Below are 21,817 nucleotides of genomic sequence, written 5' to 3'. Positions count from 1 at the left end.
AGCATATTACTGCACAATTAAGGAAGAGGTTGTCCAATGTAAATAGGCAGTAGTTACCTAGGCAATGGGTCAGCGTCGACCCCATTGCACAAGTGCGACGAATTATATAGAGTTAGAATAGCAAATGCCTACTACTGAACGCACATCCTAGCCTGACGATTACAAGGACAAAAATGCACAGCACCCCCAAAAGTGGCAGATTTTTCTTCTATATACAAATATAGCACACTTGGATGTACACAGAACCCCACTTACACAGACGCCGCACAACGAACGCCGTATAAAGTAGAAGTAAATAATGAGTGATAATATACTCAGATGAACATTTGTCTGTTATGTATAAACATACACTTTTATTATACAAAAGTTCCCGGCACCACCTGGGCATAAAGATGACTTCATGCATTAAGATCGCTTACATTTTACATACTGTAATGGAAGCTTTAGATTGATAGTTCCTATTTCCTTACTGCAAATGAGAGAGGGGAAGAGGAAGAGGGGTTTGCTATCATGTCCTCTGTTAATCTTAGGCCGGGGTCAGATGAGCGCATCGTATCCGATGCGATATGCTAATGACCCTCGGTTCTTGCTCTGCTGCGAGCGGGAGCCGATTGTCATGCGTCTGAGCTCCGAGCCTCTCGCACAGAGAGGATCGGAGTACAGCTGCGGAGGAGGTGGAGAAATGAATTTCTGCATCTCCTCCTTTGCCGGGGTTAGAGTATATCGCGCATCACTGAGATGATATCCGAGTGATATGTGTTATCTCACTCGCACTCATAGGCTTATATGGGTGCAAGTGAGCAGAGACTTGGCCAAGTGTCGGTGACAATCGCAGCATGCTGCGATTTCACTTGCACGCTGAAAACGGCCGAGCAAAAAAATGGTGATGTGAGCTGCCCCATAGAGGTATACTGGTCCGAGTGCTATGCAATGTTTTATAGCATAGCACTCATCCGTATTCATCGCTAGTGTGAACCCGGCCTTGCTGTAAATTGTAAGAGTGAAAAATGGAGGGTGGATTTGTGTGACTTCAGAGATTTTTTATATTTCTATGACAAGAACCATTAAAAACAGTTCTGTCGGCTCACACAGACATCTATGTCGCTTTTCCGGCATTGCTGGTCGCCCTTTGCCACAGAGATCTCTATGATTAAGCGTGGCCAGCAATGCTGGAAACATGTCAGAGATGCCAATCTGAGTTGACAGTATTGTTTTTTATGGATCTGAAATAAAATATACTATTTTTATAAGTGGACGTACTGTAACTGCTTTTTCTCCAAAAAAAAGCTTTCATACTTACAACCTCACCACCCGCTCATTCTATAAAGGCATTCCTCACTATTAGCTAGGTGACATCTGTGCCAGTGTTGCAACAGGGAAATATGCAATAATGATTAAAAAATATCTTAAACTGGAAAGGAAAGGCGCCATGATTGGACATCGTTTGCACACATGCAGTTATTTTTTATAAAAAGAATGTTACATGAATCTGTGTGTTTACACATTGTAGTGCGATACAGAGGCAGTGATCCAAGAGAGTTCAACATCAATCATCTATATTTCCAAAAACTCTCAAAATAAGGTAAACGTTGGTAAAGCCGGGTCATTCAGACAGTCGATATCAAAAGCACTGCACCTCTATATCCCTTTTAGGTGTGTCAAAAGATTTGTTTTCCTTGGCTCTGTGTTAACCTCTCAATGGCCTAAATTGAATGGAGCCTCCTGCTTTGCAGCTTGCAAACAAAACAGTGACACATTCAAACCTCAACTCAAACTTTAAATGTAAATCGTGGACATGGGTTACTCCCAAAACCCAGTGTGGAAGAAGAGCTTCGCTCCACTACGAAACTTACAAATCTCTCCAAAAATAAAAGCCCATGTTGGGTTTCCTAAAACCTTACTTGGTCAAATAGCTTGACCAAATCCACACTCTCTTTTATTCTGCATTGTAACCACAGGTGTAGCTGTGATTACAATGCACTCCAGTGGGTTCAATATACCTTTATAAATCCCCTCACAACATACATACAGACATAAAAACAACGAAAATAGCACTGTATTGTTGGGTGCAATCCTCCTAAGAAAACCAGACTGTATCCTATAGTGTATACGCCAAAGAATCAAGGGAAGTAGATGAAAAAAAAAGTGAGGTTTATTTGCCAAAACACATGGACTCATCAATATTGGTGGGCTCAGACAATGGTTAGTGATGATGACGTCGGGGGGAGATAACCTTCCAGACATCCATGTTAGATGTTAGAATGCTGATCATTTTGTTGTTAGAGCGATAAGCTACCAGAGAAGCATGGCAGCAGCTCTACTATAGAGGCCGCAGGAGCACTCAGAGCACCTGTGTATGTGAAAGTTGAGAGAGATAACTGTTGGCCAAACAATTGGTGTAAATCAGAGCCAGCAAAAATCATTCAAATTTTGGAAATTTGGAAACTAGACCCCTTAGGGAACTTATCTAGATGAGTATTGAGCACCTTGAACCCACAGGTGCTTCACAGAAGTTTATAACGTTAAGCCATTAAAATAAAAAAAATAACATTTTTCCAAGATAAATCTTTTTTGCATTTTCATAAGGGTAACGAGAAATTGCTCCATACATTTTGGTGGGCAATTTCTCCTGAGTAAGCCGATACACAATATGTGGGGGAACACTACTGTTTGGGTGCACTGCAGAGCTCTGAAGGGAAGAAGTACCATTGACTTTTTGAATGTAAAATATGCTGGAATAATTAGTGGTTGCCATGTCGTGCTTAGAGAGTCCCTGATGTGCCTAAACAGTGGAAACCCCCAACAAGTGACATCATTTTGGAAACTAGACCCCTTAGGGAACTTATCTAGATGTTTGATGAGCACCTTGAACCCACAGGTGCTTCACAGAAGTTTGTAACGTTAAGCCGTGAAAATAAAAAAAAAATCACATTTTTTCAACAAAAATCTTTTTTAGCTCCAAATTTAGTATTTTCACAAAGGCAAAAGGAGAAAATGGACAGCAAAGTTTGTTGTGCAATTTCTCCTGAGTTCACCGATATGTGGTCGAAAACTACTTTTGAGGTACAGTGCAAAGCTCAGAAGGGAAGTGCATATTTTGTTGCACTTGTTTGAGGGTGCCATGTTACATTGGCAGAGCCCCTGAGGTGTCAGAACTGCAGAACCCCCCATAAGTGATCCCATGTTACCAATTAAGCCTCTCAAGGAATTAATCTATGTGTGCAGTGATTATATGGACACCACAGGTGTCACAAACTTTTATACCATTTTGCAGTGAAGAAAAAATAATTTCCATTTTTACCACCAAGATTGTGTGTTAGCCCCAAGTTTTACATTTTCACACTTTGGGAAATGGGTAAAATGGCACCAAAATTTGTCCCACAATTTCTGCTGAATGTAGAAATACCCCATATGTACAGTACTACTTTGCCAAAAGGAGGGACTTGGGAGGGACAGAGCAGTATTTGCCTCCTGGAGTGCAGATTTTCCTAGACTAGTGTGCGGACTCCATATAAAAAGCCCCTAAGTGCTAGAAAAGCAGCATTTCCCCTCAAGTGATCCCAGTTTGGAAATTATAACCCTTTGGGAATTTATCTACAGATGTAGTGACGATTTTGACTCCATTGGTGTTTTCCAGAAACAAGCAGCACTGGATGTTGCTGAGTGAAAATTGCAAACTGCTGTTGTAGTGACCAGTACGCTGTAGGGACCAGTACGTAGCAGTCATCAGTACATTATGCCCAACTCATGCTTCTGGAGACACACACGTGTAAATTAGGTGGGCTCTCATTACTACAGAAATCCTAAACATGTGAGTGCTAAATGTGGTTTAGGTACACTGGGGCTCAGAAAAAAGGGGGGCATTTGGATCTGGGAGCGGAGAATTTGCTGAATTTCTTTTGAGGGGTGAGGAGCCATTTAGCTTTTCCTTTGTACTACCAGTAACATTGAAGTCCCGTTAACAGATGACAGACCAGAGTGGGGTTTTGCTTTTTATGTGGATTGAGTTTTATTGGGAACATTTTAAATGACAATTGGGATCACACTTATCTGGCACTCTACTCTGAGCACTTACTTTAGGGTTTCCATCTGAATCTCTGAATAACGTGACAGATAAACCCCCCGAGGGATCCACTCACTATAATGAGGGAGCAAAGTTACTCTGGACTTTGTCTGGGCTCTGTTCAGCGGTATCCATTGTCAGGCTGCTGCAGTGCAGTACAGCGCAACCTCCACCAGGGGGAGCTTGAGAGGAAAGTGAGACTGCACACACAGGACAGCAGAACAGACATCACCAAGTGGCGAGAGAGTGGTCAGACAAGCCGACTCAAAAAAGCACGAGATAGCACGACAGTATAATGGGATTAGACAGACGGATGGTCAGGACGTAGCCAGAGATCAGTAAACCAGAACGGGCAATATACGGTACAACAGGGACAAACAGCAACGAAGTAATTTACCAAGCCAGGAGATCAGAACCGGAGAATCAAGCAGACAAACAGACAGAGAAATACTGGGAAAAGGGCAGACAAAGGGGTTAACAGACACAGGACAAGTCAGGGTTCACAGCAGGGCAAATCAAGAGCTACCTGCAGGGTCAGGTAAACACGCCGAAGGCAGAACTATAGCTGACACTGCCAGCAAGATTCATGGGAGCTAAATAGCAAACCTGAACCCAGAAAGAGGCAGAGCAAAGTTAACCCTTGACATGATCCATCCAGAAAAAAGGGCAGACACTAATAAACCCTGGAACGGATCATGACAGTACCCTCCTCTCAAGGGGGGCCACCGGACCCCCAGGTTTCCCAGGATAACGTGCATGAAATGCCCGGACCAATCGATCAGCATGGACAGATCGCGCCGGGACCCAAGATCGATCCTCAGGACCATAACCCCTCCAATGGACCAAATACTGAAGAGAACTACGGACCATGCGAGAATCCACGATCCGTTCTACTTCAAACTCGGTCTGACCATCCACAGAGACAGGAGGTGGAGGGGATGGAGGCTCAGCGGAAGATGGTACAAAGGACTTAAGAAGGGATTTATGAAACACATTGGGGATCCGAAGCGACTGAGGAAGGCGTAGAAGAAAGGCAACTGGATTGACCACCTCAATGATCTCGTAAGGACCAATAAACATGGGACCAAGCTTAGCAGAAGGAATCTTTAGACGAATGTTCTTGGTAGACAACCACACTTTATCTCCTACCAGGAATATAGGTCCTACAGACCGTCGCTTATCAGCAAAAAGTTTATGTTTGCCCTGAGCCTTCCCAATGTTCTTCTGGACCTCCCTACACACCTCCCCCAACCGTCGTACTGCCATATCAGCCCCTGGACATCCTGAATCCAGCCTAGAAAATTCACCAAAATGGGGGTGAAAACCGTAGTTACAGAAGAATGGAGAGGTGCCCGTGGACTGGTTAATCCAATTATTGAATGCAAATTCAGCCACAGGCAACGAAGAACACCAATCATCCTGCTGAGACGTAGCAAGACACCTCAAAATCTGTTGAAGTGACTGATTGGTCCTCTCCGTCTGCCCGTTGGTCTCAAGATGGTAAGCAGAGGAGAAGGTCAAACAAATACCCAATCTTTTACAAAATGCCCTCCAAAATTTTGACACAAATTGTACCCCTCTTTCAGAAACCACACTGAAAGGCACTCCATGCAGCCATACAACGTGCTCAACAAACAATCTAGATAGCGTCTCAGCATTAGGCAATCCTGCTAGAGGTACAAAATGCACTTGCTTACTGAATCTGTCAACCACTACCCAGATTACAGTTTTGCCATTGGAAGGAGGGAGATCAGTGATAAAAACCATGGACAAATGAGTCCAAGGTCTATCTGGAATTGGCAATGGCATCAATTCCCCGGCCGGCCGGTTATGGGAGCTCTTAGCACAGGCACAGGTATCACAAGCAGACACAAACACAATGATATCAGAGTTCATGGAGGGCCACCAAAACAGCCTAGCAATAGCTTTCCCACCTGGACTCCGGCTTCGCGGGTAACTTTGTTCAACAGGCTGTGGTCGAGCGGTATAAGATTTCGATCCTACGTCTTCCGGATCCATTGGTGATTTCTTCAGTGGATGGAAAGCCTCTTCCCGAGACCATCCAGTTCATCACGGAGCCCATGGATCTTCAGGTTGGGATGCTGCACTCGGAGATTTCTCTTCATGTGCTGTCTGGTCTCTCTTATCCTCTACTTCTAGGTCTCCCGTGGCTGCAAAAACATGAACCTGTTCTGGACTGGAGGTCTGGAGAAGTACTCTGTTGGGGCTCAGGATGTCATAATGTGCCTTGCTCCCATTCGTCCTGCCCGTGGCATATTGGACGTATGCGGACATTTTCGACAAGAAGGAAGCTGAGACCTTGCTACCTCATAGGCCATATGACTGTCCAACTGACCTTTTTCTAGGTACCTCACCTCCACAAGGCCGAATCTACCCCTGCCCCAGGCCGAGACTCGCAATATATATGAGTATATAGAAGAGAACCTCGCTAGCGGATTGATCTGGAAATCCTCATCTCCGGCCGGATCTGGGTTTTTCTTTGTGAAGAAGGAAGGCTCTCTGCAAACCTGAATTGACTACAGGGGCTTTAACCAAATCACGGTAAAAAATAAGTACCCCCTACCCATGATCTCCGAGCTGTTTGATTGCCTGAAGGGTTCCAGAATTTTAACGAAGCTTGACCTACGAGGGGCATACAACTTGGCTCAAATTCGCCATGGAGATGAGTGGAAGACGGCCTTCAACACCCACGATGATCATTATGAGTATCTCACTATTAGTGTTGAGCGATACCGTCCGATACTTGAAAGTATCGGTATCGGAAAGTATCGGCCGATACCGGCAAAGTATCGGATCTAATCCGATACCGATACCCGATACCAATACAAGTCAATGGGACTCATGTATCGGACGGTATTCCTGATGGTTCCCAGGGTCTGAAGGAGAGGAAACTCTCCTTCAGGCCCTGGGAACCATATTAATGTGTAAAATAAAGAATTAAAATAAAAAATATTGCTATACTCACCTCTCCGACGCCGCCTGGACCTCACCGAGGGAACCGGGAGCCTTCTTTGCTTAAAATGCGCGCTTTTCCTTCCTTCCGTGACGTCACGGCTTCTGATTGGTCACGTGCCGCCCATGTGGCCGCGACGCGACCAATCACAGCAAGCCGTGACGTAATTTTCAGGTCCTTCTAGGCATTCAGTATTTTAAAATTATGTTCCGGCTTTGTGATTGGTCGCGTCACGGTCACATGGGCGACGCGACCAATCACAAGCCGTGACGTCACGGGAGGCAGGAGACGCGCGCATTTTTAAAATTACGTCACGGCTTGTGATTGGTTGCGTGCTGCCCATGTGACCGCGACGCGACCAATCACAGCAAGCCGTGACGTAATTTCAGGTCCTCAATGCAGAAATAGGCATCAGGCCCTGAAATTACATCACGGCTTGCTGTGATTGGTCGCGTCGCGGTCACATGGGTGGCACGCAACCAATCACAAGCCGTGACGTAATTTTAAAAATGCGCGCGTCTCCTGCCTCCCGTGACGTCACGGCTTGTGATTGGTCGCGTCGCCCATGTGACCGCGACGCGACCAATCACAAAGCCGGAACATAATTTTAAAATACTGAATGCCTAGAAGGACCTGAAAATTACGTCACGGCTTGCTGTGATTGGTCGCGTCGCGGCCACATGGGCGGCACGCGACCAATCAGAAGCCGTGACGTCACGGAAGGAAGGAAAAGCACGCATTTTAAGCAAAGAAGGCTCCCGGTTCCCTCGGTGAGGTCCAGGCTGCGTCGGAGAGGTGAGTATAGCAATATTTTTTATTTTAATTCTTTATTTTACACATTAATGTTGTATTTTACACATTAATGTTGTTTCGATACCGATACCCGACACCACAAAAGTATCGGATCTCGGTATCGGAATTCCGATACAGCAAATATCGGCCGATACCCGATACTTGCGGTATCGGAATGCTCAACACTACTCACTATGCTGTTTGGACTCTGTAATGCTCCAGCTGTCTTCCAAGAACTAGTGAACAACATCTTCCGGGACCTGCTCTATACGTGTGTGGTAGTATACCTGGATGACATCTTGGTATTCTCTTCTGATCTGCCAACACACAGGAGGGACGTTCGCCAGGTTCTACTAAGGTTAAGAACTAACCATCTCTACACCAAATATGAAAAGTGTGTCTTCAAACAGTCCTCCCTTCCATTTCTGGGGTACATTGTTTCTGAAACCAGTCTGGAGATGGAGCCTGAGAAGGTATCCGCTGTAATGAAGTGGCCTCATCAAGACGGTCTTCAGGCTATCCAGCGGTTTCTCGGCTTTGTGAATTATTATCGCCAATTTATTTCCCATTTTTCTTCCTGGACTGCTCCTATTTCTGCCCTGACCAACAAAGGAGCCAATCCTAAGGAATGGACTCCTGAAGCAGAAGAAGCATTTGAATCCCTAAAGCAGGCATTCTCCTCGGCTCTGGTTCTTCATCGCCCAAACCATAAAAAAACAGTTCTTCCTGGAAGTGGATGCATCTTTCACAGGGGCCGGAGCCGTCCTCAGTCAGAAGTCTTCATCCGGTCACATGGTGTCCTGTGGCTTTTTCTTTAAACTCTTCTCAGCACCAGAACCTAAATACTCTATTGGCGATAGAGAACTGCTCGTAATCAAGCTGGCTTTGGAGGAGTGAGGGTACTTGCTGGAAGGAGCGTTGAAACCTGTGGTAATTTACACTGACCACAAAAATCTGGCTAATCTGCAGTTTGCTCAGTGGCTTAACCCCCGTCAAGCCAGATGGTCTTTGTTCTTCGCTTGCTTCAACTTCACGCACCGCTTTCGTCCAGCTGATAAAAACATTAAGGCGGATGCGCTCTCCAGGTCCTTCCAGGCCTCCGACCAGGAGGAGGAGCCTAAACATATCATCGAGCCCTCCAAAATAATCACAGTCACTCTGCTAGACTTTTCCCGTCTACACGCCGGTAAGACTTATGTGGCTGAACCTGACAGGAAGCAGGTTCTTCTCTGGGGACATTCTTCTAAAGTGGCGGGCCACGCCGGACAGAAGAAGACTAATCTCCTTTTCACTGGACACTATTGGTGACCGTCTCTGTGCAAAGATGTTGCGAATTTCGTTTCTGCTTGTCCTTCTTGTGCCCAAAATAAGACTCGCAAACAGCTTCTGACCGGTCAGTTGCTTCCCTTGCCTGTGCCGTCTGCTCCCTGGCAGCATATTTACATGGATTTAGTCACAGATCTGCCAGTGGTGGCTGGATGTACCATCATCTGAGTGGTGGTGGATCGTTTTTCCAAGATGGCTCATTTCATCCCGCTAACCGGTCTTTCATCGGTGCAAGTACTGGCAAAAAAATCAATTCTTCAGATTTTTCATCTCCATGGTCTACCGCTTCACATAGTCTCTGATAGAGGTGTCCAATTTACCTCTCATTTCTGGAGGGCCACCTGTAAGCTACTCGATGTTACTTTGGATTTCTCATCTTCTTACCATCCTCAGTCCAATGGCCAAATGGAACGAGTCAATCAGATCCTGACTAATTTTCTCTGGCATTTTGTTAATGCTCATCACAGTGACTGGGCTGAACTCCTGCATGGGCCAAATTCTCTTACAATAACCACGTGAGCGAGTCTTCAGCCAAATCTCCGTTTTTTGTGGTCTACAGTTAACACCCCAAAGTGTCTTTCCCTGTGGCTGTCACCTCCGATATTTCAGCTGCCAATTCCCTCATCAGGAACTTTTCTAAGATCTGAGAGGAAAGCATATTTTGATAAAATCCTACGAATGGATGAAAAGACAAGAGGATAGGAGACATCTGGTTTCACCTCTGTTTCATCCTGGAGATAAGGTCTTGCTATCATCTAAGTATATACATCTCAAGATACCATCCTATAAATTGGGTCCTTGCTGCAATGGTCCCTTCGAGGTGTTGAAATGGATTATTCCAGTAGCCTACAAACAAACTCCCGGCCTCCTTGCGAATCCCTAATTCATTCAATGTGTCTCTTCTCAAACCCGTTGTCCTCAGTTCTTTCTTCGAGGTTCCTGGTGCCACTCTGACTCCTGTCAGCACTCTAAAGTGTCCCCAGCCAATATCTGGAGGTCTCTTACTATTTAAACAGCCTCCTCCAATCTAGAGGTGCCTGTGCAATGTTGTGAGTTTGTTCCTAACACGCTTGTCAGTTCTCAGGTCCCTGTAATAGTGTCTCAGCTGGCTGCACCTGCTAGTGCTCACCTCAATGGCAGCTGAGCCAGCTGCACCTGCCAGTGCTCATATGAATGGCAGCCAAGCCAGCTGCACCCGCCAGTGCTCATCTCTCTGTCAGACTGTCCTGTCTGCACCAGTGGTTCCTGTCATCTTCTCTACCTGCCTGCATCTGTTGGACATTCCCCTGGGCCAATCCAGCTATCCGCTCCTAGGGGTCAGCCGCCAGATGCGGATAAGAGACGTCTGGATTCACCTCTGTTTCATCCTGGAGATAAGGTCTGGCTATCATCTAAGTATATCCATCTCAAGATATATCATCTAAGTATATCCATCTCAAGATACCATCCTATAAATTGGGTCCTCGCTTCAATGGTCCCTTTGAGGTGTTGAAACGGATTAATCCAGTAGCCTACAAACTCAAACTCCCGGCCTCCTTACGAATCCCCAATTCCTTCCATGTGTCTCTTCTCAAACCTGTTGCCCTCAGTTCTTTCTTTGAGGTTCCTGGTGCCACTCCAACTCCTGTCAGCGCTGAGGACGTTTTCGAGGTAGAGAACATTTTGGCCACCAAGAATGTAAGAGGGAAAACCTTCTTTCTTGTGGATTGGAAGGGGTTTGGTCCTGAGGAGAGGTCCTGAGAGCCCCTCCCCTCCTGGAGAAAATTCTGACAGGCTTGAAAAAGAGGGGGCGGAATGGAGGGTAATGGTAGCACCCGCATTTCTGCCTGCAGTCCCTCTCGCCCTGCAGAGACATCAGCATACTCTCCGCCAAGACTCCCGTCCTGCTCCTTCTGGGTCTGCTGCTGCCCAGGCTGCACACACTCCTAGCAGTTCTCCAGGCACTGTGCTTAGTGCACGCGCACGCACACTTCCTCTTTCTTAATGGGGCCATGCACATTCCTCTAAAGTGTCCCCAGCCAATAGCTGGAGGTCTCTTACTATTTAAACCACCTCCTCCAACATGCATGTGCAATGTTGTGATTTTGTTCCTAACACACTTGTCAGTTCTCAGGTGCCTGTACTAGTATCTCAGCCAGCTGCACCTGCCAGTGCTCACCTCAATGGCAGCTGAGCCAGCTGAATCTGCCAGTGCTCATCTCTCCGCCAGACTGTCCTGTCTACACCAGCGGTTCCTGTCATCTTCTCTACCTGCCTGCATCTGTTGGACATTCCCCTGGGCCATTCCAGGTATCTGCTCCTAGGGGTCAGTCGCCAACTACCCAAGGTTAGTCCTGAAGTAGCACCTGGATCAAATCCCTTGTCTCTCCACGGACTGCGGTTTCGTTAGCTGCTGCTTGTCAGTCGTCGGATTGGGTGAGGCTCCTAGTCACGCCCCTCCAGGTCTTCCTTGGGCTTTGGCCCAATGGTTCCACCACCCAGCCTGTTACAGAAATAGATCACTCTGTTTGTAATGACTCTATATAATATATGACTTTCACTTTTTGTATTGAAGAACAAGATCAACTTTTTGATGATATTCTAATTTTGTGAGAAGCACCTGTATATACATAGATAATCTAGGAGAAAACAGGGAAGGGTATGTAGATGGAACAACACTGATAATGGAAACACCAGCCAGGATAAACATTAGGCATACTTATCCTAAATCGAAAACCAGCCCCATAGATAGTCTCAGATCACAACGCATTTCCCCTCAGGACACTGAGGTTTATCAGAAGAACACAAGGTCTACTATCAATGCAGCATCATCCTGTAGCCACAAAAAATAATGTGTGCTGTCTGTATCTGGTCATAGGCACCAGTAATATAAACTGGGGTCTGATGTAACTTCCAGTTTCAGAAAAAGGCAGGGGATGCATCCCACAATCATTGTTCCCTGTATGTGAGCCGCAAATCATGACAGCAAAGCTGGGATTGAAACACAAATGCATTCTACCATACAGGGGATGTCTGTATGATAATGAAGCACATAGCCAATTTCTACAATAAATATACAGACCATATATAACCCTCCTATGGGTAGAGCACTTGTTAGATAAGCAACATATAATTGGTGGGATATAAATCTTATCCACAACTCGTATTTAATTCCGTTTAAAAAATGGCTATGGGAGGATGTTGCCTGGAAGATAACTCTGCCTCCAAAGCTTATTTTACATGAAGGGGGAGTTACCCTCGTGATGTGTAATAGCTGCTCTCCTGATCTCACTGCAGAGCTGAGTGTGATTATAACTGACACATCTGCAGGTCCAGCTCACAGGAGACAGGTTTGCAATATTCTTGCCATGCAGCAGAGCTGAGAGAGAAGCAAAAATGTGTTCATAATAAGACAAATTTCATTTCTCTTGTTCTGTGTTAGTTACTGGTCTCACTGGTAACTCTTCCTTCATGTAAAATAATCTCTGGGGGCAGAGTTATCTTCCAGGCACCATCCTCCCCATAGTCTGGAAGAGGTCATTTATGTGAAGTGATAAAATATAATTTCTCAACAGCAAGGCATCTGATATGAGACACACAGGTTAGGACTTTTTCAGCATTCTATAACCTGTATGCCCATATTAATAGTTTAGAAATGTCAAATGTGGTGACAGATTCCCTGTAAAGTTTACTGATGTTACATTTTTTCAACTTACCTTTAAATTCAAGTCCCCTTAGCTGAAATGTAACAAATCCATTTCCAGTTTCAACCAAGTGAACAAATGCATTTAAATAGTCTGAAGTCAGTATAAAACAGTCACCCGAGGCATAGTTGCCCCATCTTCCAAGTATTAAATCTCCACACAAGGAATGCTGTAGTGATCTTGTAAGATGTTCATAGAAAATGGAATTCAAATTATCATTATCATTTCCTGAAAATAAAAAATATTCCATGAAAATTTGTATTTAACAAATAAACAGTAATTTAAATAATAATAAAAAAACTTTGTCCCTTAACCCCTTAGTGACAGAGCCAATTTGGTACTTAATGACCGAGCCAATTTTTACAATTCTGACCAGTGTCACTTTATGAGGTTATAACTCTGGAACGCTTTATCGGATCCCGCTGATTCTGAGATTGTTTTTTCGTGACATGTTGTACTTCAAGTTAGTGGTAACATTTCTTCGATATTACTTGCGATTATTTATGAAAAAAATGGAAATATGGCGAAAATTTTTTAAATTTTGCAATTTTCAAACTTTGTATTTTTATGCCCTTAAATCAGAGAGATATGTCACAAAAAATAGTTAATAAATAACATTTCTCACATGTCTACTTTACATCAGCACAATTTTGGAAACAATTTTTTTTTTTGTTAGGGAGTTATAAGGGTTAAAAGTTGACCAGCAATTTCTCATTTTTACAACACCATGTTTTTTTTAGGGACCACATCACCTTTGAAGTGATTTTGAGGGGTCTATATGATAGAAAATAACCAAGTGTGACACCATTCTAAAAACTGCACCCCTCAAGCTGCTCAAAACCACATTCAAGAAGTTTATTAACCCTTTACGTACTTCACAGGAACTAAAACAATGTGGAAGAAAAAAATTAACATTTTACTTTTTTTTGCAAACATTTTACTTCAGAACCATTTTTTTTAATTTTCACAAGTGTAAAAACAGAAATTTAACCACAAATTTTGTTGTGCAATTTTTCCTGAGTACGCCGATACCCCATATGTGGAGGTAAACCACTGTTTGGGCGCACCGCAGAGCTTGGAAGTGAAGGAGCACCGTTTGACTGTTTCAATGCAGAATTGGCTGGAATTGAGATCGGACGCCATGTCGCGTTTGGAGAGCCCCTAATGTGCCTAAACAGTGGAAACCCCCCACAAGTGACACCATTTTGGAAACTAGACCCCCCAAGGAACTTATCTAGATGTGTGGTGAGCACTTTGAACCCCCAAGTGCTTCACAGAAGTTTATAACGTAGAGCCGTGAAAATAAAAAATCGCATTTGTTTTCACAAAAATGATTTTTTCGCCCACAAATTCTTATTTTCACAAGGGTAACAGGAGAAATTAGACCACAAAAGTTGTTGTGCAATTTCTCCTGAGTACGTCGATACCCCATATGTGGAGGTAAACCACTGTTTGGGCGCACCGCAGAGCTTGGAAGTGAAGGAGCACCGTTTGACTGTTTCAATGCAGAATTGGCTGGAATTGAGATCGGACGCCATGTCGCGTTTGGAGAGTCCCTGATGTGCCTAAACAGTGGAAACCCCCCACAAGTGATACCATTTTGGAAACTAGACCCCCCAAGGAACTTATCTAGATGTGTGGTGAGCACTTTGAACCCCCAAGTGCTTCACAGAAGTTTATAACGTAGAGCCGTGAAAATAAAAAATCTCATTTTTTCTACAAAAATGATCTTTTTGCCCCCAAATTTTTATTTTCACAAGGGTAACGGGAGAAATTAGACCACAAAAGTTGTTGTGCAATTTCTCCTGAGTACGTCGATACCCCATATATGGGGGTAAACCACTGTTTGGGCGCACCGCAGAGCTTGGAAGTGAAGGAGCACCGTTTGACTTTTTCAATGCAGAATTGGCTGGAATTGAGATCGGATGCCATGTCGCGTTTGGAGAGTCCCTGATGTGCCTAAACAGTGGAAACCCCCCACAAGTGATACCATTTTGGAAACTAGACCCCCCAAGGAACTTATCTAGATGTGTGGTGAGCACTTTGAACCCCCAAGTGCTTCACAGAAGTTTATAACGTAGAGCCGTGAAAATAAAAAATCTCATTTTTTCTACAAAAATGATCTTTTTGCCCCCAAATTTTTATTTTCACAAGGGTAACAGGAGAAATTAGACCACAAAAGTTGTTTTGCAATTTCTCCTGAGTACGTCGATACCCCATATATGGGGGTAAACCACTGTTTGGGCGCACCGCAGAGCTTGGAAGAGAAGGAGTGTCGTTTTACTTTTTCAATGTAGAATTGGCTGGAATTGAGATCGGACGCCATGTCACGTTTGGAGAGCCCCTGATGTGCCTAAACAGTAGAGACCCCCCACATATGACACCATTTTGGAAACTAGACCCCTTAAGGAACTTATCTAGATGTGTGGTGAGCACTTTAAACCCCCAGGTGCTTCACAGAAGTTTATAACGTAGAGCCGTGAAAATAAAAAAATCGCATTTTTTCTACAAAAATGATCTTTTTGCCTCCAAATTTTTATTTTACCAAGGGTAACAGGAGAAAATGGACCCCAGAAGCTGTTGTACAATTTGTCTTGAGTACGCCGACACCCCATATGTGGGGGTAAACCACTGTTTGGGCGCATGGCTGAGCTCGGAAGCAAAGGAGCGCCATTTGACTTTTCAATGCAAAATTGACTGGAATTGAGATCGGACGCCATGTCGCGTTTGGAGAGCCCCTGATGTGCCTAAACAGCAGAAACCCCCCAAAAGTGACCCCATTTTGGAAACTAGACCCCCCATGGAACTTATCTAGATGTGTAGTGAGAACTTTGAATGCCCAAGTGCATCACAGAAGTTTATAATGCAGAGTCGTGAAAATAAAATATATATATTTTTTAACAATAAAGATTTTTTAGCCCCCAAGTTTTTATTTTCACAAGGGTAACAAGAGAAATTGGACCCCAAAAGTTGTTGTCCAATTTGTCCTGAGTATGCTGGTACCCCATATGTGGGGGTAAACCACTGTTTGGGCGCATGGCAGAGCTCGGAAGGGAAGGAGTGCCATTTTGGAATGCAGACTTTGATAGAATTGTCTGCGGGCGTTATGTTGCCTTTGCAGACCCCTAATGTACCTAAACAGTAGAAACCCCCAACAAGTGACCCCATTTTGGAAAATAGACCCCCCAAGGAACTTATCTAGATATGTGGTGAGAACTTTGAATGCCCAAGTGCTTCACAGAAGTTTATAATGCAGAGTAGTGAAAATAAAAAATATTTTTTTTCCCACAAAAAAGATTTTTTTAGCCCCCAAATTTTTATTTTCACAAGGGTAACAAGAGAAATTGGACCCCAAAAGTTGTTGTCCAATTTGTCCTGAGTATGCTGGTACCCCATATGTGGGGGTAAACCACTGTTTGGGCGCACGGCAGAGCTCGGAAGGGAAGGAGCGCCATTTTGCAATGCAGACTTTGATAGAATTGTCTGCGGGCGTTATGTTGCGTTTGCAGACCCCTAATGTACCTAAACAGTAGAAACCCCCACAAGTGACCAAATTTTGGAAACTAGACCCCCTAAGGAACTTATCTAGATATGTGGTGAGAACTTTGAAAGCTCAAGTGCTTCACAGAAATTTATAATGCAGAGTAGTGAAAATAAAAAAATATATTTTTTCCAACAAAAAAGATTTTTAGCCCCCAAGTTTTTATTTTCACAAGGGTAACAGGAGAAATTGGACCCCAAAAGTTGTTGTCCAATTTATCCCGAGTACGCTGATGCCCCATATGTGGGGGTAAACCACTGTTTGGGCGCACGGCAGAGCTCAGAAGGGAGGGAGTACCATTTGACTTTTTTAGCGCAAAATTGGCTGTCGTGTTTGGAGACCCCCTGATGTACCTAAACAGTGGAAACCCCCCAATTCTAACTCCAACCCTAACCCCAACACAGCCCTAACCCTAATCTCAACCCGATCCATAATCCTAATCACAACCCTAACGATAATCACAACCCTAACCCCAAAACAGCCCTAATCTCAACCCTAACCATAACCCTAATCAAAACCCTAAATCCAACACACCCCTAACCCTAATCCCAACCCTAACCCTAATCCCAACCCTAATCCCAAACGTAACACTAATCCCAACCCTAATCCAAACCCTAACCCTAATCCCAACTCTAACCCTAACTTTAGCCCCAACCCTAACTTTAGCCCCAACCCTAACCATAACTTTAGCCCCCGTCGTCACAAAAAAAGTTCAATGTAACCTTTTTTTTGTACGTCGCGTCCGCCATTTCCGCGGATGCGTGGCCGTAACTCTGCCCCCTCCTCCCCAGGACATAGACTGGGCAGCGGATGCGTTGAAAAACTGCATCCGCTGCCCACGTTGTGCACAATTTTCACAACGTGCGTCGGTACATCGGGCCGACGCATTGCGACCGCCCCGTACCGACGCAAGTGTGAAAGAAGCCTTAGGCTACTTTCAGACATAGCGCATTTTTGAGCGCTATTTTGCGGGCGCTTTTCAAAAATGCGCAATGTCATTTTCGTCTGCCGGCAAAGTGAATGAGAAATTCACTTTGCCGTTCAGACACACCGCAAAAAAACGCGGCGCTTTTGTCTGCAAACACGCCGGCGTAAAAAGAATTGACATGTCAATTCTTTACGCAGCGGCGTGTCTGCGTATCCCCCTAGGGCCCCATATTACCTTCCACACACAGCGCCTTTGTCCTGGGTGTCGGCGTCTTTGTACGGAGGGGTTGACACCCAGGACCGGACGTGACGTCGGACAGGAAGAGGGAAGCCCCCGCCCCCCAGTGAAGCAGCATGGAGTCCTTCTGTGTGTGTGTGTGTGTGCGTGTGTGTGCGTGTGTGTGCGTGTGTGTGTCCCCATGCGACGCTAGTGCCACCATTGTGCTAAGTCGCCGTATGGGACTACTACTCCCATCCGGTATTAGGATGGGAGAGTTGTCCCTGTGTCCGGCGACTTAGCACAATTGTAAAGTTACACAAAACACCTACACACAATACACATACATGACACACAGTACATACAACATATAACACAGAGTATATACTCACCAACAGCACACTTGTAGGCGAAGCCCTCGATCCTCCAGGAAAAAATCCAAAAATAATAAACCAAATTCATACTCCCTGTCCGCAGAATCCATAAAACGAGTGTCCCACGCCGATCGGCTGCTCTCCGGCGATACACTGCCAGGAGCGAAGCTCCTAGCAGTGTATCGCGTACTGTTCCGGAGTTCAATGACTCCGGCGTCTCGGTTAACAGCAGTACAGCTGCGTTGAACTTTCCCACGCAGCACTGCCGTTAAGCGAGAGTGCCGGGGTCAATGACCGCCGGTAAACTCGCTCGCGCATGCGCAGTGACACACCGACAGGAACTATGGCTCCTGTCAGTGTGTTGCTGCAGCCGTGGAGAGCAGACATATCTCTGGATGTGTCTGTTCTCCATGGAAAATCTTGATACGTGGCACTTAAATATGTGGCAATTAAATACGTGACACGTGGCACTTATACGTGATACGTGTCACTTAAATACGTGGCACTGAAATACGTGATACGTGGCACTTTGATACGTGGCACGTGTCTCTTAAATACGTGGCACTGAAAGATGTGGCACGTGGCACTTTGATACGTGGCACGTGGCACTTTGATACGTGGCACGTGGCACTGAAATATGTGGCACGTGGCACTTTGATACGTGGCACGTGGCACTTTGATACGTGGCACGTGGCACTTTGATACGTGGCATGTGGCACTTTGATACGTGGCACTGAAATATGTGGCACGTGGCACTTTGATACGTGGCACGTGGCACTGAAATATGTGGCACGTGGCACTTTGATACGTGGCACGTGTCTCTTAAATACGTGGCACGTGGCACTGAAAGATGTGGCACGTGGCACTTTGATACGTGGCACTGAAATATGTGGCACGTGGCACTTTGATATGTGGCACGTGGCACTTTGATACGTGGCACGTGGCACTTTGATACGTGGCACGTGGCACTTTGATACGTGGCACGTGGCACTTTGATACGTGGCACTGAAATATGTGGCACGTGGCACTTTGATACGTGGCACATGTCACTTAAATACGTGGCACGTGGCACTGAAATATGTGGGACACGTTGCACAAAAAAGTTACATGTAGTTTTTTTTGTGTCGACGGTCCGCCGAAGCACGACGCATCCGTCGCACGACGGATGCGACATGTGGCAATCCGTCGCAATGCGTCGCTAATGCAAGCCAATGGAGAAAAAACGCATCCTGCAAACACTTTTGCAGGATGCGTTTTTTCTCCAACGACGCATTGCGACGGAAGCCAAAAAACGCTAGTGTGAAAGTAGCCTAACCCTAGCCCTAACCCTAACCCTAAATTTAGCCCCAACCCTAACCCTAACTCTAACCCTAACTCTAACCCTAACCCTAACCCTAACCCTAATTTTAGCCCCAACTTGTCTTCTCCTGCCGGCCGGCAGATGGCAGCAGATGGCGGGCGCACTGCGCATGCGCCCGCCATGATGAAAAAGCCGGCTGGCAGGAGAAGACAGAAGAGGACCCAGGGACCCCGGGTGAGTATGTTAGGGTCCCCGAATCCCCCTATTTCTCTGTCCTCTGATGTGCGATCACATCAGAGGACAGAGAAATAACTGATCGCTTTTTTTTATTTATTTTTTTTTTTTTGCGGTCGCCGGTAAACTGTTAATTACCGGCGATCGCAAAGCAGGGGTCGGTGCAAATCGACCCCGATCATGTTCTTTGGGGTCTCGGCTACCCCCGGCAGCCGAGACCCCAAAGAACATCCGGGTGCCGGGCGGCGGGCGCACTGCGCGTGCGCCCGCCATTTTTTCCCGGAAAAAAGATGGCGGCGCCCATGGGGAGACACGAGGAGCACCGGGGGAGGTAGGTAAGTATTGGGGGGCTATTGGGGGCCATCGGGGACCACATTTCTCTGTCCTCCGATGTGCGATCACATCGGAGGACAGAGAAATTAAACGGCAAATCGCGTTTTTTTTTTTTTTGTTGCGACCGCCGGTAAACGGTTAATTACCGGCGATCGCAACTCGGGGGTCGGTAAAAACCCCCCGAATCATGTTCTCTGGGGTCTCGGCTACCCTCGGCAACCGAGACCCCAGAGAAAATCCGACTCTGGGGGGCGCTATTCACTTTTTCCACAGCGCCGTTAATTAACGGCGCTGTGGTTTAAGTACCCTTAGCGGCCGCCGTTAAAAGGCGTATCGGCGGTCGTTAAGGGGTTAAACCATTTGTGATTGTCGCTGTTTAACCCCTTCATGACCCAGCCTATTTTGGCCTTAATGACCTGGCCGTTTTTTGCAATTCTGACCAGTGTCCCTTTATGAGGTAATAACTCAGGAACGCTTCAACGGATCCTAGCGATTCTGAGATTGTTTTTTCGTGAAATATTGGGCTTCATGTTAGAGGTAAATTTAGGTCGATAATTTCTGAGTTTATTTGTGAAAAAAACGGAAATTTGGCGAAAATTTTGAAAATTTTGCAATTTTCACATTTTGAATTTTTATTCTGTTAAACCAGAGAGTTATGTGACACAAAATAGTTAATAAATAACATTTCCCACATGTCTACTTTACATCAGCACAATTTTGGAAACAATTTTTTTTTTTTTGCTAGGAAGTTATAAGGGTTAAAATTTGACCAGTGATTTCTCATTTTTACAACAAAATTTACAAAACCATTTTTTTTAGGGACCACCTCACATTTGAAGTCATTTTGAGGGTTCTATATGGCTGAAAATACCCAAAAGTGACACCATTCTAAAAACTGCACCCCTCAAGGTGCTCAAAACCACATTCAAGACGTTTATTAACCCTTCAGGTGTTTCACAGCAGCAGAAGCAACATCGAAGTAAAAAATGAACATTTAACTTTTTAGTCACAAAAATGATCTTTTAGCAACAATTTTTTTATTTTCCCAAGGGTAAAAGGAGAAACTGGACCATGAACGTTGTTGCTCAATTTGTCCTGAGTACGTTGATACCTCATATGTGGGGGTAAACCACTGTTTGGGCGCACGGCAGGGCTCGGAAGGGAAGGAGCACCATTTGACTTTTTGAATGAAAAATTGGCTCCAATCTTTAGCAGACACCATGTCGCGTTTGGAGAGCCCCCGTATGCCTAAACATTGGAGCTCCCCCACAAGTGACCCCATTTTGGAAACTAGACCCCCCAAGGAACTTATCTAGAAGCATAGTGAGCACTTCAAACCCCCAGGTGCTTCACAAATTGATCCGTAAAAATGAAAAAGTACTTTTTTTTCACCAAAAAATTATTTTAGCCTCAATTTTTTCATTTTCACATGGGCAACAGGATAAAATGGATCCTAAAATTTGTTGGACAATTTCTCCTGAGTACAGCGATACCTCACATGTGGGGGTGAAACACTGTTTGGGCACATGGTAAGGCTCGGAAGGGATGGAGCGCCATTTGACTTTTTGAATGAAAAATTATCTCCATCGCTAGCGGACACCATGTCACGTTTGGAGAGCCCCTGTGTGCCTAAACATTGGAACTCCCCTACAAGTGACCCCATTTTGGAAACTAGACCCCCCAAGGAACTTATCTAGATTCATAGTGAGCACTTAAAACCCCCAGGTGCTTCACAGAAGTTTATAACGCAGAGGCGTGAAAATAAAAAATAATTTTTCTTTCCTCAAAAATGATTTTTGGCCCGGAAGTTTTTATTTTCCCAAGGGTAATAGGAGAAATTGGACCCCAAATGTTGTTGTCCAGTTTGTCCTGAGTACGATGATACCCCACATGTGGGGGTAAACCACTGTTTGGGCACACGGCAGGGCTCGGAAGGGAAGGCACGCCATTTGGCTTTTTGAATGGAAAATTAGCCCCAATCATTAGCGGACACCATGTCGCGTTTAGAGAGCCCCTGTGTGCCTAAACATTGGAGCTCCCCCACAAGTGACCC

General features: G+C 45.2%; 1 protein-coding gene across 2 annotated transcripts in view; it reads right to left on the bottom strand.

Moving 5' to 3' along the window:
* Nucleotides 1-21,817, bottom strand: part of LOC143804781 (pecanex-like protein 2) — a 1,087,275-nt gene that overhangs the window by 242,079 nt on the left and 823,379 nt on the right. For both annotated transcript variants that reach the window (XM_077283212.1, XM_077283213.1), the window contains one exon: nucleotides 12,851-13,066. In XM_077283212.1, the coding sequence (XP_077139327.1) occupies nucleotides 12,851-13,066 (216 nt within the window). The remainder of the gene's footprint in view (nucleotides 1-12,850; nucleotides 13,067-21,817) is intronic.

This window comes from Ranitomeya variabilis, chromosome 2 (genome assembly GCF_051348905.1).
Source record: "Ranitomeya variabilis isolate aRanVar5 chromosome 2, aRanVar5.hap1, whole genome shotgun sequence".
Taxonomy (NCBI): Eukaryota; Metazoa; Chordata; class Amphibia; order Anura; family Dendrobatidae; genus Ranitomeya; species Ranitomeya variabilis.
This window is presented reverse-complemented; position numbering and strand designations above follow the sequence as displayed.